This window comes from Polistes fuscatus, unplaced genomic scaffold, assembly GCF_010416935.1.
Source record: "Polistes fuscatus isolate 324 unplaced genomic scaffold, CU_Pfus_HIC Scaffold15, whole genome shotgun sequence".
NCBI classification, from domain to species: Eukaryota; Metazoa; Arthropoda; class Insecta; order Hymenoptera; family Vespidae; genus Polistes; species Polistes fuscatus.
In genome coordinates, this window is record NW_025113053.1 from 3,376,998 (window position 1) to 3,391,400 (window position 14,403).

A 14,403-nucleotide genomic window follows, 5' to 3' on the forward strand; every position below is an offset into this window, starting at 1 on the left:
TTTTTGCTTAAAGGCTTAATACCTGACTCTTTTTATTAGTTCATTGATTTATTACAATTTTATCGAAGAAACGGAAGATTTTTCGTTATTATTTAATTGTATTCGTCTGACAAAAAGAATGTGAAAAGCTTCGACGAAGAGATCTATGTATTATATATACATATCTTAAAGCTTTGTTATATCGTGCTTTCGATAAATATGTTACTACTCATATTGCATGCTTCTGTACATACATAAATACATATATACTTATATACTTACATAGTGTTCAATACCTTCATAGTTTCCATACTATACGTTCCTCTCTTTATCGATTACGTATTATCTTTTTCTCCTTCTTATTGTTCTCCTCATTGTATTTATTAATAATTATTACTGTTGCTTGCTTCGTATATTTGTTGTTTTTTATTATAATTGTCATTGTTGTTCATTGTTACGCATGATTTCGTTTCTCTGCACGTGGTCACGTGTCTCTTTCATTCTTCTTCCCTTTTTCCTCTCGCTCTCTCTTCGTTCTTTCGACTAAAAGCAATTAATTATAATTACTAACACGGTAATATATATTTTATGACTTTTGTAATTAGATGTGTTAGAAATAACGAGAATATGTTAGAAAAACTACTCGACCCTCTTTTCTTTTCTCGAAATACGTTTCAAAAATAAAATTGTCTTTTGTTATTTTATGATAATCTTGACGTTAGATTCTTTTAAATATTTATTTTTTTTTGTTTTTTTTTGTTTTTTTCTTCATATATATATCAAATTTAGAGCGAATAAAACACGCTTCTCTCGTATGGATAAACAATTTCTTCTTCCTTGAAACATCTTCGTAGCTGAGCCATCATTTATCTTGCAACATTATTTTGAATACATTTTCATCGACTTATCTTTGCTCGTAGTATATACAATTTGATTTCATTTCTATCGTTCGCTCGATATTTTTGATTTGATATCTTTTCATTTTTACCATCGCAAAAAAGATATAAAACGCGAAATTGATCTTCGAACATATTCGAAAGTTCCTCGTAGTTTGGCTCGAGTATTTTTTATATCCTGAGTTTCATAAACCGTGACATTTGATAGAGCACTATTGTGTTGCACTTTTTTTTTTGTGTGCGTAAATGGGCTCTCCGCACGAGCAAGCAAAAGAGAAGCATAGCAAGCGATCGATACAGCTAAAAACATTGAAAGAGAGAAGAGAAGTGAGGGAGGAGAGGTAGACGTAATTTCAAATCTGTCTTAATCGGTTTAGAAATGAGAGAGCGAGAGAGTGAGAAAGAATGGCTGGAGAGAGAGAGAGAGAGAGATAGAAAGAGAAAAAAGGGCGCAAGAGAGAGAGAGAGAGAGAAGAAGTGAGCGAAAGAGGCAGAGAGAAAGAGAGAGAGAGAGAGAGATAAAAGTTGTGGGCAAAAAAAAAAAGAAAATAGTAGGAAGAAAGGAAAGAACATTCAAACATATCCGAAATGCCAATTGTTCCAGGACCTAAAGAAGCGCGGTTCCCACACCTGTGACATGCAGGCCCTACAGCCACTTCCGGTCCCCACCACCACCACAACCAACACCGCGCCTGCCATGACTACTTCCGGTGGGCAGCCACCACTTCCGCTTTCGGAGACCGCTTGAGTACGATCGAGACCAATCACGATCACCATATCCACTAATAAGATCACCTATAACTTTCATCGTTCTTCTCTACTGATTGCTTCGAGAACGAACTACGGTGGCCATCTGGCCACGAATACGGTGAGCCTGAATAATTAAAAGCCTGATCATTTAAAAAATGATATTTAAAACAAAATATATAGAAGCAAATATATATATAGAACAAAAATGATAATAGAAAGAATATGATGGAGAGATATCGTCGAAAAAGAAAGGATAATGGAACAGTGGGAAGAAGAATGTGTTTATGAAAAGAGCGCGTCACCGGAAGTAGTCGAAAACTTCTTCGTGGTCTATTAATAGATTTTCGTGATTCACACGTATCGCTGCTCACTTCGAATACTTTTCTTAATTACCGATAGATTTAGTTATCGAGAAACAATTTGCAACAGTTTATCACGATCACACTCTATACGACGAAAGTTTAACGTCGGTTCAAACACGCAAATGATTCCTCGTTCTTATTAATTGAATTCGTTTAAGATACGAGAATTTTTGGTTAAATGAAAATTTCTATTAATTTTTTTACAATTGTAATGTAATAAGTGTGTCATTTATTATCCTGATTTATAATAATTTGTTTCAATTGACAAAATTTGAATGATTATTATAATATAAGAATAATTTGTATCGTTAAAAATAAATTTTCCGTTAAAGTTGGGAATTTGTAAAGTAGGAAATAATTGAATCAATTTCGAAATCAGAAATTCTGTGGAAAATTAATTATTAAATTTTAATAAGAATTATATTTACGCAAGAGGAGGTTTTTTTTAATATTTTCATAACGTTGAAAAATGTTCCAAGAGAGTTTCTGACTTCAAATTATTTTGGAAACGATTTGAAACTGTGTGTTAATCGAATCGTTTCAAATATTTGCTAGAGATTCGTATCAAATGGGTTCGCATGAAATGTACAAACTTGCTTCAGCCAATGGGTTCTCTTCTTTCTTGTCAGATACTTTTTAATAGTAGAAAAGTTTTTCTCGATCGTATTGTCATATCTCCACAAAGGTTGGAGAAAACTTATACGTTTTATTTCTAAATCTTTTGGCTACTTTCGGTGGTTAGCGCATTTTTTTTTTTTTCAACGCACAATAAGTTTCCCCATTCTTTTTCGATATTTCGCTCCGTTTCTATCGCGATATTACTAAGCAAAGTAATCCAGTAATCTTATAAACTAATTCTAGTTTAAAAATGTGATCATTTTTCAAATAAAACAAGTATTTTATTTCAAATTAAAATATTTAATTAAAAAAGAAAAAGGAAATATTTCAATAAAATTATATTTTAAAATCATATTTTTGAAGTATTTTGTATAAAAGAATTTATACAAATATATGTTTTATATTAATTATCTTTTTTTACTCGGATTAATTGAAATTTGTTGAAATAAAAATACGTAAAACGTTAAATCTCTCTCACGCGTAAAGAATTTCTTTACGAAATTCTTCGATAGTTATTATTTTATTAACATTAATGAAAAGCTTTGTCGTTTCTTTCAAGCGAAAACCGATCAACTGTACTAGCCTACGAGTGTATAATGTTTTATAATAATCCGTGAAAGGGTAAAACGCAACGACTTTTTGTCGTATCAATCTCGTCAAGGTCGAACGATAATTATACAAGCTACCCCTTCAGTTATTATCGCGATTATTGGATTACGCTTTAAGATCGAGATGCTTACTTTTAGTTAAAAGGACGAGAGCTATAATAAAACTTGATTACACGCTAATTAATATCGGATATTCGTAATTCAAGCGTGAAATATGACCTTTCGATCCGAATCATTTGAAAAAGATAATAACTCATTGTTTGAACTTGTTAAGCTTAATGTTCCTTATAAAAATGATTGAGCACAATCCTTTTTATAAAATTATCCAAATCTTCCAAAATTTACGAAACTTCATTCTCTTCAATATTTTCAACAATAGTTTTGTGTTTTATCATTAAACGTTGCGCTAATACAGTCTTGCAATTTTGTTTGAACGTAATGAAGAGTACTGTGAGTTGATTTCTCGCAAAATATGTATCGGTCGGTAGTATCGAGTTTGGTATCGAAGCAGATCAGCCAGCAAATGGATGATGAATCAACCGGTAATCGTACACCAAAGCTCGTTACTCGAATTTCGATCCTGAGAGCTTTGGATGCTCGACTAGACGATGATGCCAGTTTGAGAAAGGAACTTGATCCTTCGAAACGAGGTCGAAGGTAAATTTACACTGAAGTAAACCGCCGAAATACCTGGCGTGGAATGAATACGTTCCTATTGGCTTATCTCACAGATTCCCTTTTCCGAATAGAATTGTCATCGTTCGATCGATAATTCGAATGACAACGTTTCGATATCAAAAAAATCAGGAGAATGATTATAATATAATATTTTGTTCAAACGAGTATTTCAATTAATTCTTCATTATTATTATAAATATATCGTTATATTATAAATATTGATTAGATATTTATCATGTTTCGTATAGATACGAAAATGACATTGAATGGTAGAAACGGATTATTCACAAACGATGGGAACGAGCTTCGTTATCTGGTCATCGACCGTACAATACCAACTAACTATCTCTCTCTCGAAGTAACTCTGAGAGAGCCTCGAGGTATAATCTCGTAGAGATATCGATCAAAGTTCTCCACTCTCAACGGTGTTACTCTCCTCTCTAGTTTCCTGGGGTGCAAGCAACCGAGTCGAGTGTGTTATTTCTATCGCTCATTCTGCTGCTTTAGCCAGTTTTACCAAGGTATCTACCATCGTTTCCGTATAAATGTGTGTGTATCTATTCGTGTATGTGCGTGTATGCGATGGAATATACAAACTCACTCCCGCATAGACAAAAAGAGACGCGTATGCGCCATCAACGCCATTTTCACGGACGTCTCACTTATTTTCCAGATTCTTTCAAGCTTTTCTCCTTCTTTCTTTTTACTTTTGGTTCATCTATCTATTTCCTATGAACCAGCTCAGCCTTTCTCTCTTTCTCTCTGTTTCTCTCTCTTCTCTCTCGTTTCTTTCATCCTCTATTTTCCGGAACTCTACCACCATTCTCATTTTACTCGTTCCTTCTTTTGCATGACAATCGTCAGCGTTGTTTCCTTTCTTTCTTTCTCTTTTTTTATTTTTCTTTTTCTTTTTCTTTCTTTTGAATCTTCTTCAAGACCCAACAAGTTGGCCGACTTTTCCCGAGAACACACGCCATAGAAAAGCCTAGTTTACTTCTCGAACTCTCTTTTTCCTTCAACTTTCGGAAATCTGATAGTCGTACGAATAGACGAAGTTCATCTTTTTCCCCTGATATCTGCTTTTTCTCTTTTTCTCTTTTATTTTTTGTCGATTTTCTAAATTGAATTCCCTTATCCAATTTTGACCGATCGATTGGCAGGTTTCATTGGAATGCGTGTTTTGCTACTGACTCGTTGTTCGGGTTTTTTCATTCTTCTATGCCGTTTTATTAACCCCTTCGATCGATTCTTTGAATTTCGATTCCTCGATTCTCCGATTTCTTGTTTATTTTTTATGTAAATTTGACTTATTCGTGATTGACACTTTTATATGATATTAATTCTCTTGTCGATAATGCCTCTCAATTTTCAATTTATAATTTTCAATATCAACTGGGGAGAATAATTGTTGTCTATAGAAATTTGTGTTAAAATAATAAAATTACTTTTATATTAGAAATTGATAAGCTTTCTATTAAACTAAAACAAATTGGATTTAGATATTAATGGTACGTATATATAATATTACGTCGATCTTAATTATATACACATAATTGACAGAAATTATAATTAGATGATACAAAAGAAATTAAAATTAGATTCGGTATAAAATTGGATAAAAATATCTTCTTTTTCATAAGTACCTATTTCACATTATATTCTTCGTTCGCACATTCTGGCTTACAAGGCTCAAATGTTTATCAATTTAATGCATTTTCCGTGAGATTGGCAAATTCGAATGCATCCAAGCGTGAAATTGCAATATAGATAAGCAGCGTTCTCGAATCGATGGATTTATCATCACACATAATTTAAATTCACTGAATCTATTGATCTTATTTGGATTTGCTTGAGAGATGAAAAAGAGAAATATGAATGACGTCTAGCGAGTTTATGCTTCAAATTAAACAATTATTTTTTATAATGGCTTTTAATTCCAGTTTTGATCAATTATAAAGGGATTTCTATTACAATTTTCAAGCTTTAATGGCTGATTAATAATATCCCTATTTTTTATAATTTCTAATATATTTATTTTAATGGAAGTTATAGTAGCTGGAGAAGGCATTACTTTAATAACTGATAATAACAATATATTCAGTATGATCTTCAATATTACAAGGCAGTACAATCGTAAGACTTGGTATTTGGCTGCTGTTATGCTTGTTCTATGTTACTCTTAAAACTCTTCATAATACGTTGTTATTTTAAGGTGTTTCGTAATACACTTCTTAATATTTCCTTTAATAATTCTATGCCATCTCATACTTCAAACATTCCTAGCACAACTAAAGACGAGGTATACCCCTAATAAATCCGGTAAGGGTTCTATAATTTTTCCGCCTTACAAATACACATCAATAGGGATCTGGATTCTTTTGAACGCGGCTAGATTTAAAGGGTCTCTGATATCCAATTATCAAGAATATTGTGAACGGTTTAGAAAATATTTGACAATTTGTATTGTCAGAGTGTTCGTCCGGTAAAAATTTGAAACATCTTGTATATGGTAGATAACAATTTTCGTCAAATATTTAACGAAACTATGAGAATAAAGTTAAATGATTCACTTTTGTAGAAATAAAATAGAATACAATTTCGTTGTAACTTTTTTCATGTACCTACATTAAAATTCCTCCCTATTACACCGCGCTTATACGCAATCAGATAAATGCAAATAAGTGAGATTTGAATCCAACCTAAAGACGAGATATTCCAATGTCCTATTGTAATTTAAGGACAAAATTTTACGCGAATTTGTGTTCGTACTACGTCGTCAAAAAAATATTCTTATAATCCGAAGAATTATTATGTATCTTCCGCGTAGATAGGTACTCGGTAGTTTAATATTTGCTTCTTTATTTTTTGCCAGGCGTTCCAGAAGGCTGACTTTGAAAAGGAACATTGAAAAATCCTTTTTTTTTTTATCTTTTAATCCTTTACTCTCGTTTGACTTTTGGAAATTTAGTTCGGGCTTAAAAAAAAAGCTGCGACAATAGATGACCGAGTTCTCGACTGTTCATGATTGGCGGGCTTGTTACGAATAACTTTTAAAAACTCTACTGACTATTATTTCGAGAACTCACATAAGACTCGTTAATAACTGCATCGAATTCTGCTAGAATTTGTTAAGAATACAAAGAGATAGAGAAAGAGAGAGAGAAATAGTAGGATTTTAAGCTTACTGTGAGACATACCTCATAGTTTTAACAAACAATACAACATACCTTGAACACGATAAGCTTTCGCATTAGAACGCGTTTTTCATATTGGATGATAAAATACGAACGAACAATTGTTATTTTTTTGCGAAAGTATTTCCCGTGAAAATAATCTTTTTTTCGATAGATATTCGAATATCATTCCATGTTATTTTCATTAATCCGATCGAGCCCTTTCGACCCAAAGCAGTTTAAGTAATGAAATATCTATTAGTGACACAATGAAGCTGATATTATCCTAATTAGATGAGTATCGATCATGTTACATGCAGGTTTACATTTTGCGGCTGGCCAGAGTCATAGAAATTTTACCATATTCCTGTAATTCTATTAATACGATTACTGACGTTGACACGTTTTAAATGCAGTACTCGTAGCAACATCATTTTCTATATCTATGTACTAATTTATACATTATTCAATTATTTATTCCAACTAACGAAATAATTATTCGTTTCTTCGTTTGACATTGTACTTACAATTATTCAATTTATAATTGTTTCCAATTCATCGAATGTTTCAACAAATTAATTATAACATTCATTTAACTGTTACAAACTATTCCATTTCATAGATAAAAGCTCTCGTTTGTTTAGTTAGTCATGGATATTATATTATACGTAATATATATTTGTTTAATCGAATTAATTCAAATATACAAACTATGTTTTAAATAAATTTGTCGTATTATCTTCTATTTTGAAGTTTAAGCATTTCGATGAAGTTTTTACCATATAAATATTCAAATTAGTTGGGTTTAAGGTTTCGTTCAAACACACCTGCGCGTTCAAATCTTTCTCTCCGACACTTTATCCACGTGGATATTCAATTTGGATTGTGACATTTAAAATCCATTCATATCTCTTCGTTTTATTAAATTTATCTCTATACAGAGAGAAGATATAATGGAGATTTGTATCACTGTAAGCATCTCGATCTCGATTGAAATACGTAAAATTGATACGATCTTAAAAAACTACACTGATCTCGAGATTTATTTAATAACAAATTATTTTTCATTTAATTCGAGTATAGAAAATTATAAAATAGATTTTAAAACGATACAATCTATTATGGGTATATTGCAGTAAAAGGGAAAAAAAACTCTGATACGAGTCGACGAGATAGAAGTTCCAAAATGATTTACCACTACCAGGAAGAAAAATAATCGTTAAAAGAGATTATTTAAAAAAAAAAAAAACCAAGAATATTCTCCGAGAAGTATATCAAGATTCATCATCGGTTCGAGAAAGAGAAGATTCGAGTAAATTCAAAATGAGGAGACGGATGGAATAAATCAGAATTAACTACGATCCAAGATCGAAGAAATTTCAAATTCGGATCTCGTCGATGAAACTACTACGCTCTGTTAGTTTTAATTCTTAACACACTCACATATATCCACGCATATACACACACACACACACATACATATACACATACATATTTTCGATTTTCGATGACAAATAAAGAGAGAAAAAGATCGATCCATGTATAAGGGATCTTAATAGCGAGATCAACGTCCAAAATATTTCAACAATGTCCTTAAATATTCACGGTCTCGTTGTAATCTTTCAAAAAGAAATTCTATCTTCTATATAGGAGCATATAACAGACAATTATAACGATAATAGATTAATACTCAAGGTCCACAAGGTTGCTCGCGAAGGATTTCTAAATGATTTCCATGAATGATGACTCGAACGAATCGAAATTTCCACGATGAGTTTAAATCATTATTCGAAATTCGTTTTATCGATGTTAAGTATTATATCGACATTCATCGCCGTTCGATAGATTATGATGTTGTTTGCGCGAAATTTATGTAATTTGTTTATCTTGGGAGAAAAGGAATGTAAGAATGGAAAGGAAAGGAAAGAAATAGACCAAAAGAAAATAAAAAAACAGAATGAAACGTAATTCTTTGATTAAAACGTGAACAATGAACACGATTCAAAAAAACAGATAGACAAGTGCAAAAATAAGAAAATGGCACCATAAAATGCCTTACTCCGAGTCGCATAGTTTTTTTCCATATCTCGACGAAATTTATAGATTGTATATTCGATAATCTTAAAAAAAAAAAAGGTGAGATCCCAAATATACCATGAATCATTCGCATAAGAATTGACACTTACGTTAATAATAAATCTATATATATCTATATATAAATTGATTTTGTTGTTAATTAGACGATCGTGCTTCGGGTCGAACTTCGTCGTTTCCTTAAATTCAAATTTTTCACAGTTTCTTAATGAATTATTCGTTTTTTCTCTATTGTGATGCATGTATACTTCTTACCACAATACTTATTACTACGTAATTACTAAGATATTAAAGATTAGAAAATTTTTCATAATTATCCATTGTTTTTTTATATATTATTAAAAACGTATGCAAAAATTACATACATATATATATATACACAGACACATACCTATGTACATATTCGATAGTTTTTTTGAAGACACTTACAATTAGTCTCGTCTTCATCGTAGTTATAATTCTACGTTATCTACCTACATACCTACCTACCTACCTACCTACTTATCTACCTACCTACCTACCCATCTATCTATATTTAATATAGAAAATCTTTATATATAAAAGATGCTTCAAATTAACGGCCTATTAGTAGTTTCTTTAACGAATCGACGTGGTTCCCGAATAAATTTCAATCTATGATAATTATTATTAGTTTGGCGATATATTACTCAAGATAATGTTTCCTTTAAAATTATTATTTGCGATTATATAAAGTGCGATTTATTAAAAAGGGTCTCGTGTCTGCCTGGTATTGTCGATAAAACGGAATAACTATACGTTTTATTTTCAACTTTTATCCATGCCAACCGCAATGTCCAAAAGCGGAGCGAAATAAAGAATGAAAGAGAAAATTATTGTCCATGTGTAAAAATAGTATTGATAATAATTATAATAATAATAATAATAATAACAATAATAATAATAAGAAGAAGAAAAATAATATTTATAATAATGCAAAATGAGACGATCGAATGAGAAAGATACCGTGAAAGAGAAAGAAAGAGAATGCGTTTGTGTGTGTATATCTGTGTGTGTGTGTGAGAGAGAAAGAAAGAAAGAGAGAGAGAGAGAGACAGGGACCAACCTACATTTGTATTCGATTAAAACTAAAAATTTAGATAATACCCTCGTTCTTTCAAAGTTCCGCGTTCGGTTGTGCCCGATCGTGAAGATATTTTAGACGAAAAATAAATAATTGAAATTAAAAAAAATCGTTGGGTCGTCGATTTGAAGAACGTCCCCTCTCTCGTCGTTATTTCGCTGTATGATCGATCGTTGAGATCCTTTTGTTGATTTTTGTTTTTGTTTTTTTTTTTTTTTTTCAGATATAGACAGATACTCGATATTCCGTTTAATTTAATCTCTTCGCAATATAAATATATAATATAGGAAAGTTTAAATTAAACAAGAAAGAATATTAACAAGATTTTTACGATACATTCCTTTTACTCGCGTTTACGTTGTACCATAAATAATGATGATGATAATAATAATAATAATAATCTATTGTGAGTAGATTTTTCATTTATTCTCTTTGTAGATTGGTGTAACATAATATAAATATATTATAAGAGAATTAATGAAAAAGAATTTGAGAAAGAAAGAAAGAAAGAGAGAGAGAGAGAGAGAAATACAGTAAGAATTAGTAAAATAACTGTTAAATTGAACGCAATGTGAGAATACGCTTAAATGTTCTTTCTCTTTCTGATTCTCTACGATCGAAGATTTTTTTCTCGATCGAGTATATTATACGAATATAATATTTGTTGGAATAACAAAAAGAAATATAGACAATTGTGAAAATAAAAATAAAAAGAAAAAAAACAAAAAAACAAAAAGAAAAGAACGAAAAAACATTCTCATTGGGAGAATTAATAAAGTTATATGGGAAATAACGAAATCTCGAAATTGACGATCGATCGATACAATTATTACGTGTAATCAGGATATTACATGACATGAATGATGTAAATATTTCGTCGAAGTTCTCGAGAGAAAGAAACTTATTTGAATATAATTAAATTTGTAATTACCTGTAACGATCAAATTTCGAGTCAAAGAAGAAGAAAAAAATGGAGAGAGAGAGAGAGAGAGAGAGAGAAGAGAGAGAGAGAAAAAACATATACATATATATATTTATATAAATTAAACATTATAAATATTATTATGAGTGAAAAACAAAGGAAAAGAGAATTATACACATACGAGACAAATTCACGCTCACACACTTGCAGCCCACGTCGTGCAATAAAATAAATTCTAAATCGTTTCAAACTACTAGTATGCGTGATGGTTTGAATGTGTTCCAAGGTTTTACGAGAATAAGAGAAAATGAGAGAGAGATGGAGAGTGTGTGTGTGTAAAAGTGAGTGAGAATGAAAGTGTGTGTGTTGTTGTCGAACGAATATATACTTTGTGTGTGTGTATTACTAAAAGAGAAAAAAATAGGAAGAAAAAGAAAGATAGAGCAAAAAAAAAAAAGAAAAAAGAGTATAAACTTGAGTGTAATGAAAAAAATAAAAAATGGTCTTCTGTCGTTTTAAGCCGCAAATAGATCCACTGTACAAGGTAGTATTAAAGAAAAAAAGAAAATGAAGAAGAAGAAGAAGTATACATGAAAAGTTTAACATTAGAATCGAGCGGATAAAGAAATAAAAAGAGAGAGAGAGAGAGAGAGAGAAATTGAAAGTTAGATTAAAGAAGGTATCCGTCGCAAGAAAATTTTCAGGATTAGCGATTAAAAAAATATAATTAATCTCGTTCATTATGAGTCACATAATGCTCAACGTGACGTTTTTAACTTTTTTCATCCTTCCTCCTCTATTCTGTCATTAAAATATGGCGATTAAAAAAGCAACAGGGACTGCAGAGAATTTCTTTCGTCCTTCTTTCTCGTGTGCCAAATTTGTAAAAAAATTGATCAAGCCTCGTTCGTATCTTTGATTAAGGTCAATCAAAATGAACAATTATATTATTCGATCATCGCTTATTTAATACGTAATTTATAATATTTTATCGATTAGGATATTAATTGCTGTTTAAAAATTTGTTGATTTTCATTGAAATTATTTTATTTTATATTATATTTTGTTTAACACGTTTCTAACGCGTGTAAAATCTAATACATTTTCGTTAACTATCTCATGTTGATACGTTTGATTAGAGATCGACAGAGAGCATTCGATTGATCACGTTTGTACTTTGTGCTTCAAACATATCCGAGTATGGAGGAGAGAGAGCGAGAGAGAGCGAGAGAGTACGTTATTGATTGGTTAAATAACTAATTAATAATTATAAGTAATCCGAGAGGAAGTATGATAGGAAGATGAATAATAATAATTATATTAATAATAATAATATTAATAATTAATATTAATAAAGAAAAAAAAAAAAAAAATAATAATAATAAAACAAAGCGATGAGTAGTCACGTTTCAATAGGAAGATAAGGGAAGAATGAGAAGAAAAATAGACGCGAGAAGAAGAAAAAAACCAAAATGAGAAAGAAAATATAATAATGAGTCTTTCAATTCACTACCGTACTGCCAATTTTTCCGAAGCGACGTAATAACTTTAATTAAGAGGGTTTAATAGAGAGAGAGAGAGAGAGAGAGAGAGAGAGAGAGACAAATACGCGACGCCCGTCTCTCGTCGTACATGCACTTGCATTCATACATACATACGTACATACATATATACATACACATATACATATATAAACAAGTACACGTTTACACACGTAATAGTTATTTTTTTCGTTTTTTTTTGGTCACTCTGAACTTTTGCCTGGATCAAGTCCTAGAAAACTTCTTATTCTAGGATTCTCTTATGATATTTTATTCAGAAAAATAGAAAAGAGTAAGAAGATTATTCCAATGTATTTTTCTTTACGATAAGCGAGTTCGCTTTCACACACACAAATGGAGAGAAAGTAAGATAAAATTAATGATTAATTTAATCACGCAAAAAAGTAAATAATATATATTTTGTTTATTATCGATTATGTATAAATATCGCACTTATGCACAAACATAGAAATGAAAGAAGATAAGGAAAGAGATTAGATCCGACGATTTATATTGTTCGAAATGCGTCAAACATATACACATACACATATGCTTGTACACTTAACTGTATAGCGTATAACACACGCATATGTATATTTTAAATAGAAAATCAGAGATTTTTTTAGTTATAAGATTGATTAAGTTTTTCTTCCATTCGAAATATAATTATTTATCACGATATTAACAAACGAAATTAAATTCGTTCTTTTCGTATCATTGTTCGCTGCTTAAGATACTAAAAAGAAATATTAAAAGATGAGTATAATAATTTAATAAGTAAAACACTTGCCGTTCATGGATTTCTCTACACGTGCGAATTATTGCAAAATGCAAAATTTGAGATTTGTCGAGCACTTTTCGTTCCTTGCACACCGATAGTTCGATGTTAAATATTTTACGTTTAGTTAACGATGATGATGATTATTATTATTATTACATAGGAATAAACTAATTTTAATATACGTTTCACTTACGTGGAGACAAACGCACGTGCACGCGTCGACAGACGATCCATAAGTTTTACGATTTTTTTCTCTAAGAAATACGATGGGCGTCGAAATTCATACATTATATTTGTATTTTTGTTCGAATAATTCGAAATAATATTTATCGCTAAAGTTCCTCGTTTTTTCGATGCGAACGAACTAATCCATAAAACAAATTCTACGTTCTACAGGTAAACCCTTTTTCATATTTCTCGATCGTAGCAAATTTTGAACGCTTATGAAAACTTCTCAAATGCTTATTGTTCGAAAAATTGATGATCCAAAAAAGTGAGCATCATTCTTTTCATGTTGTCGTATTTAGTAGAGTATTTAGATTGAGAATACTAAAAAGTTAACATTTTAATTAAATGAAAAAGCCAAAAGATTTCGTAATAGGTAATTTTATGGTAATCAAAAAATTCGAATGAAAATAACGCGTTGAAATAGTACAATTAATTGTGTTGTAGTCTTTCTCGATATACCACCGCTGAATTCGCTCGGAGAGACATGCCAAATATGTTTGAAAGGGTGAAACGGAACAATTCGTTCGTAGAAAGACGCAGAATCGTTGCGGGAACGCTCGATTATTCGATACCTAGAAAATAAATTGTACTTCTTTCGGGGATTGCCGAATCCCTCGCGTGATTTTCCTCGTTCGAGGCAAACTTTCGTCGACCGGCTTTTCTTCAGAGAT

The 14,403-nt window shown here is 31.0% G+C and overlaps 1 protein-coding gene and 1 long non-coding RNA gene across 4 annotated transcripts in view; both read left to right on the plus strand.

The window, feature by feature from the left end:
• Positions 1 to 8,976, plus strand: part of LOC122514474 (potassium voltage-gated channel protein Shal) — a 95,848-nt gene extending 86,872 nt beyond the window's left edge. For all 3 annotated transcript variants that reach the window (XM_043631345.1, XM_043631344.1, XM_043631346.1), the window contains 2 exons: positions 1,480 to 1,743; positions 8,201 to 8,976. In XM_043631345.1, coding sequence (XP_043487280.1) covers positions 1,480 to 1,623 — 144 coding nt within the window. In that variant the 3' untranslated portion in view covers positions 1,624 to 1,743; positions 8,201 to 8,976. The remainder of the gene's footprint in view (positions 1 to 1,479; positions 1,744 to 8,200) is intronic.
• LOC122514491 overlaps positions 1 to 14,403 on the plus strand; it is a 779,718-nt gene that overhangs the window by 260,385 nt on the left and 504,930 nt on the right. The gene's annotated exons all lie outside the window — the stretch shown is intronic.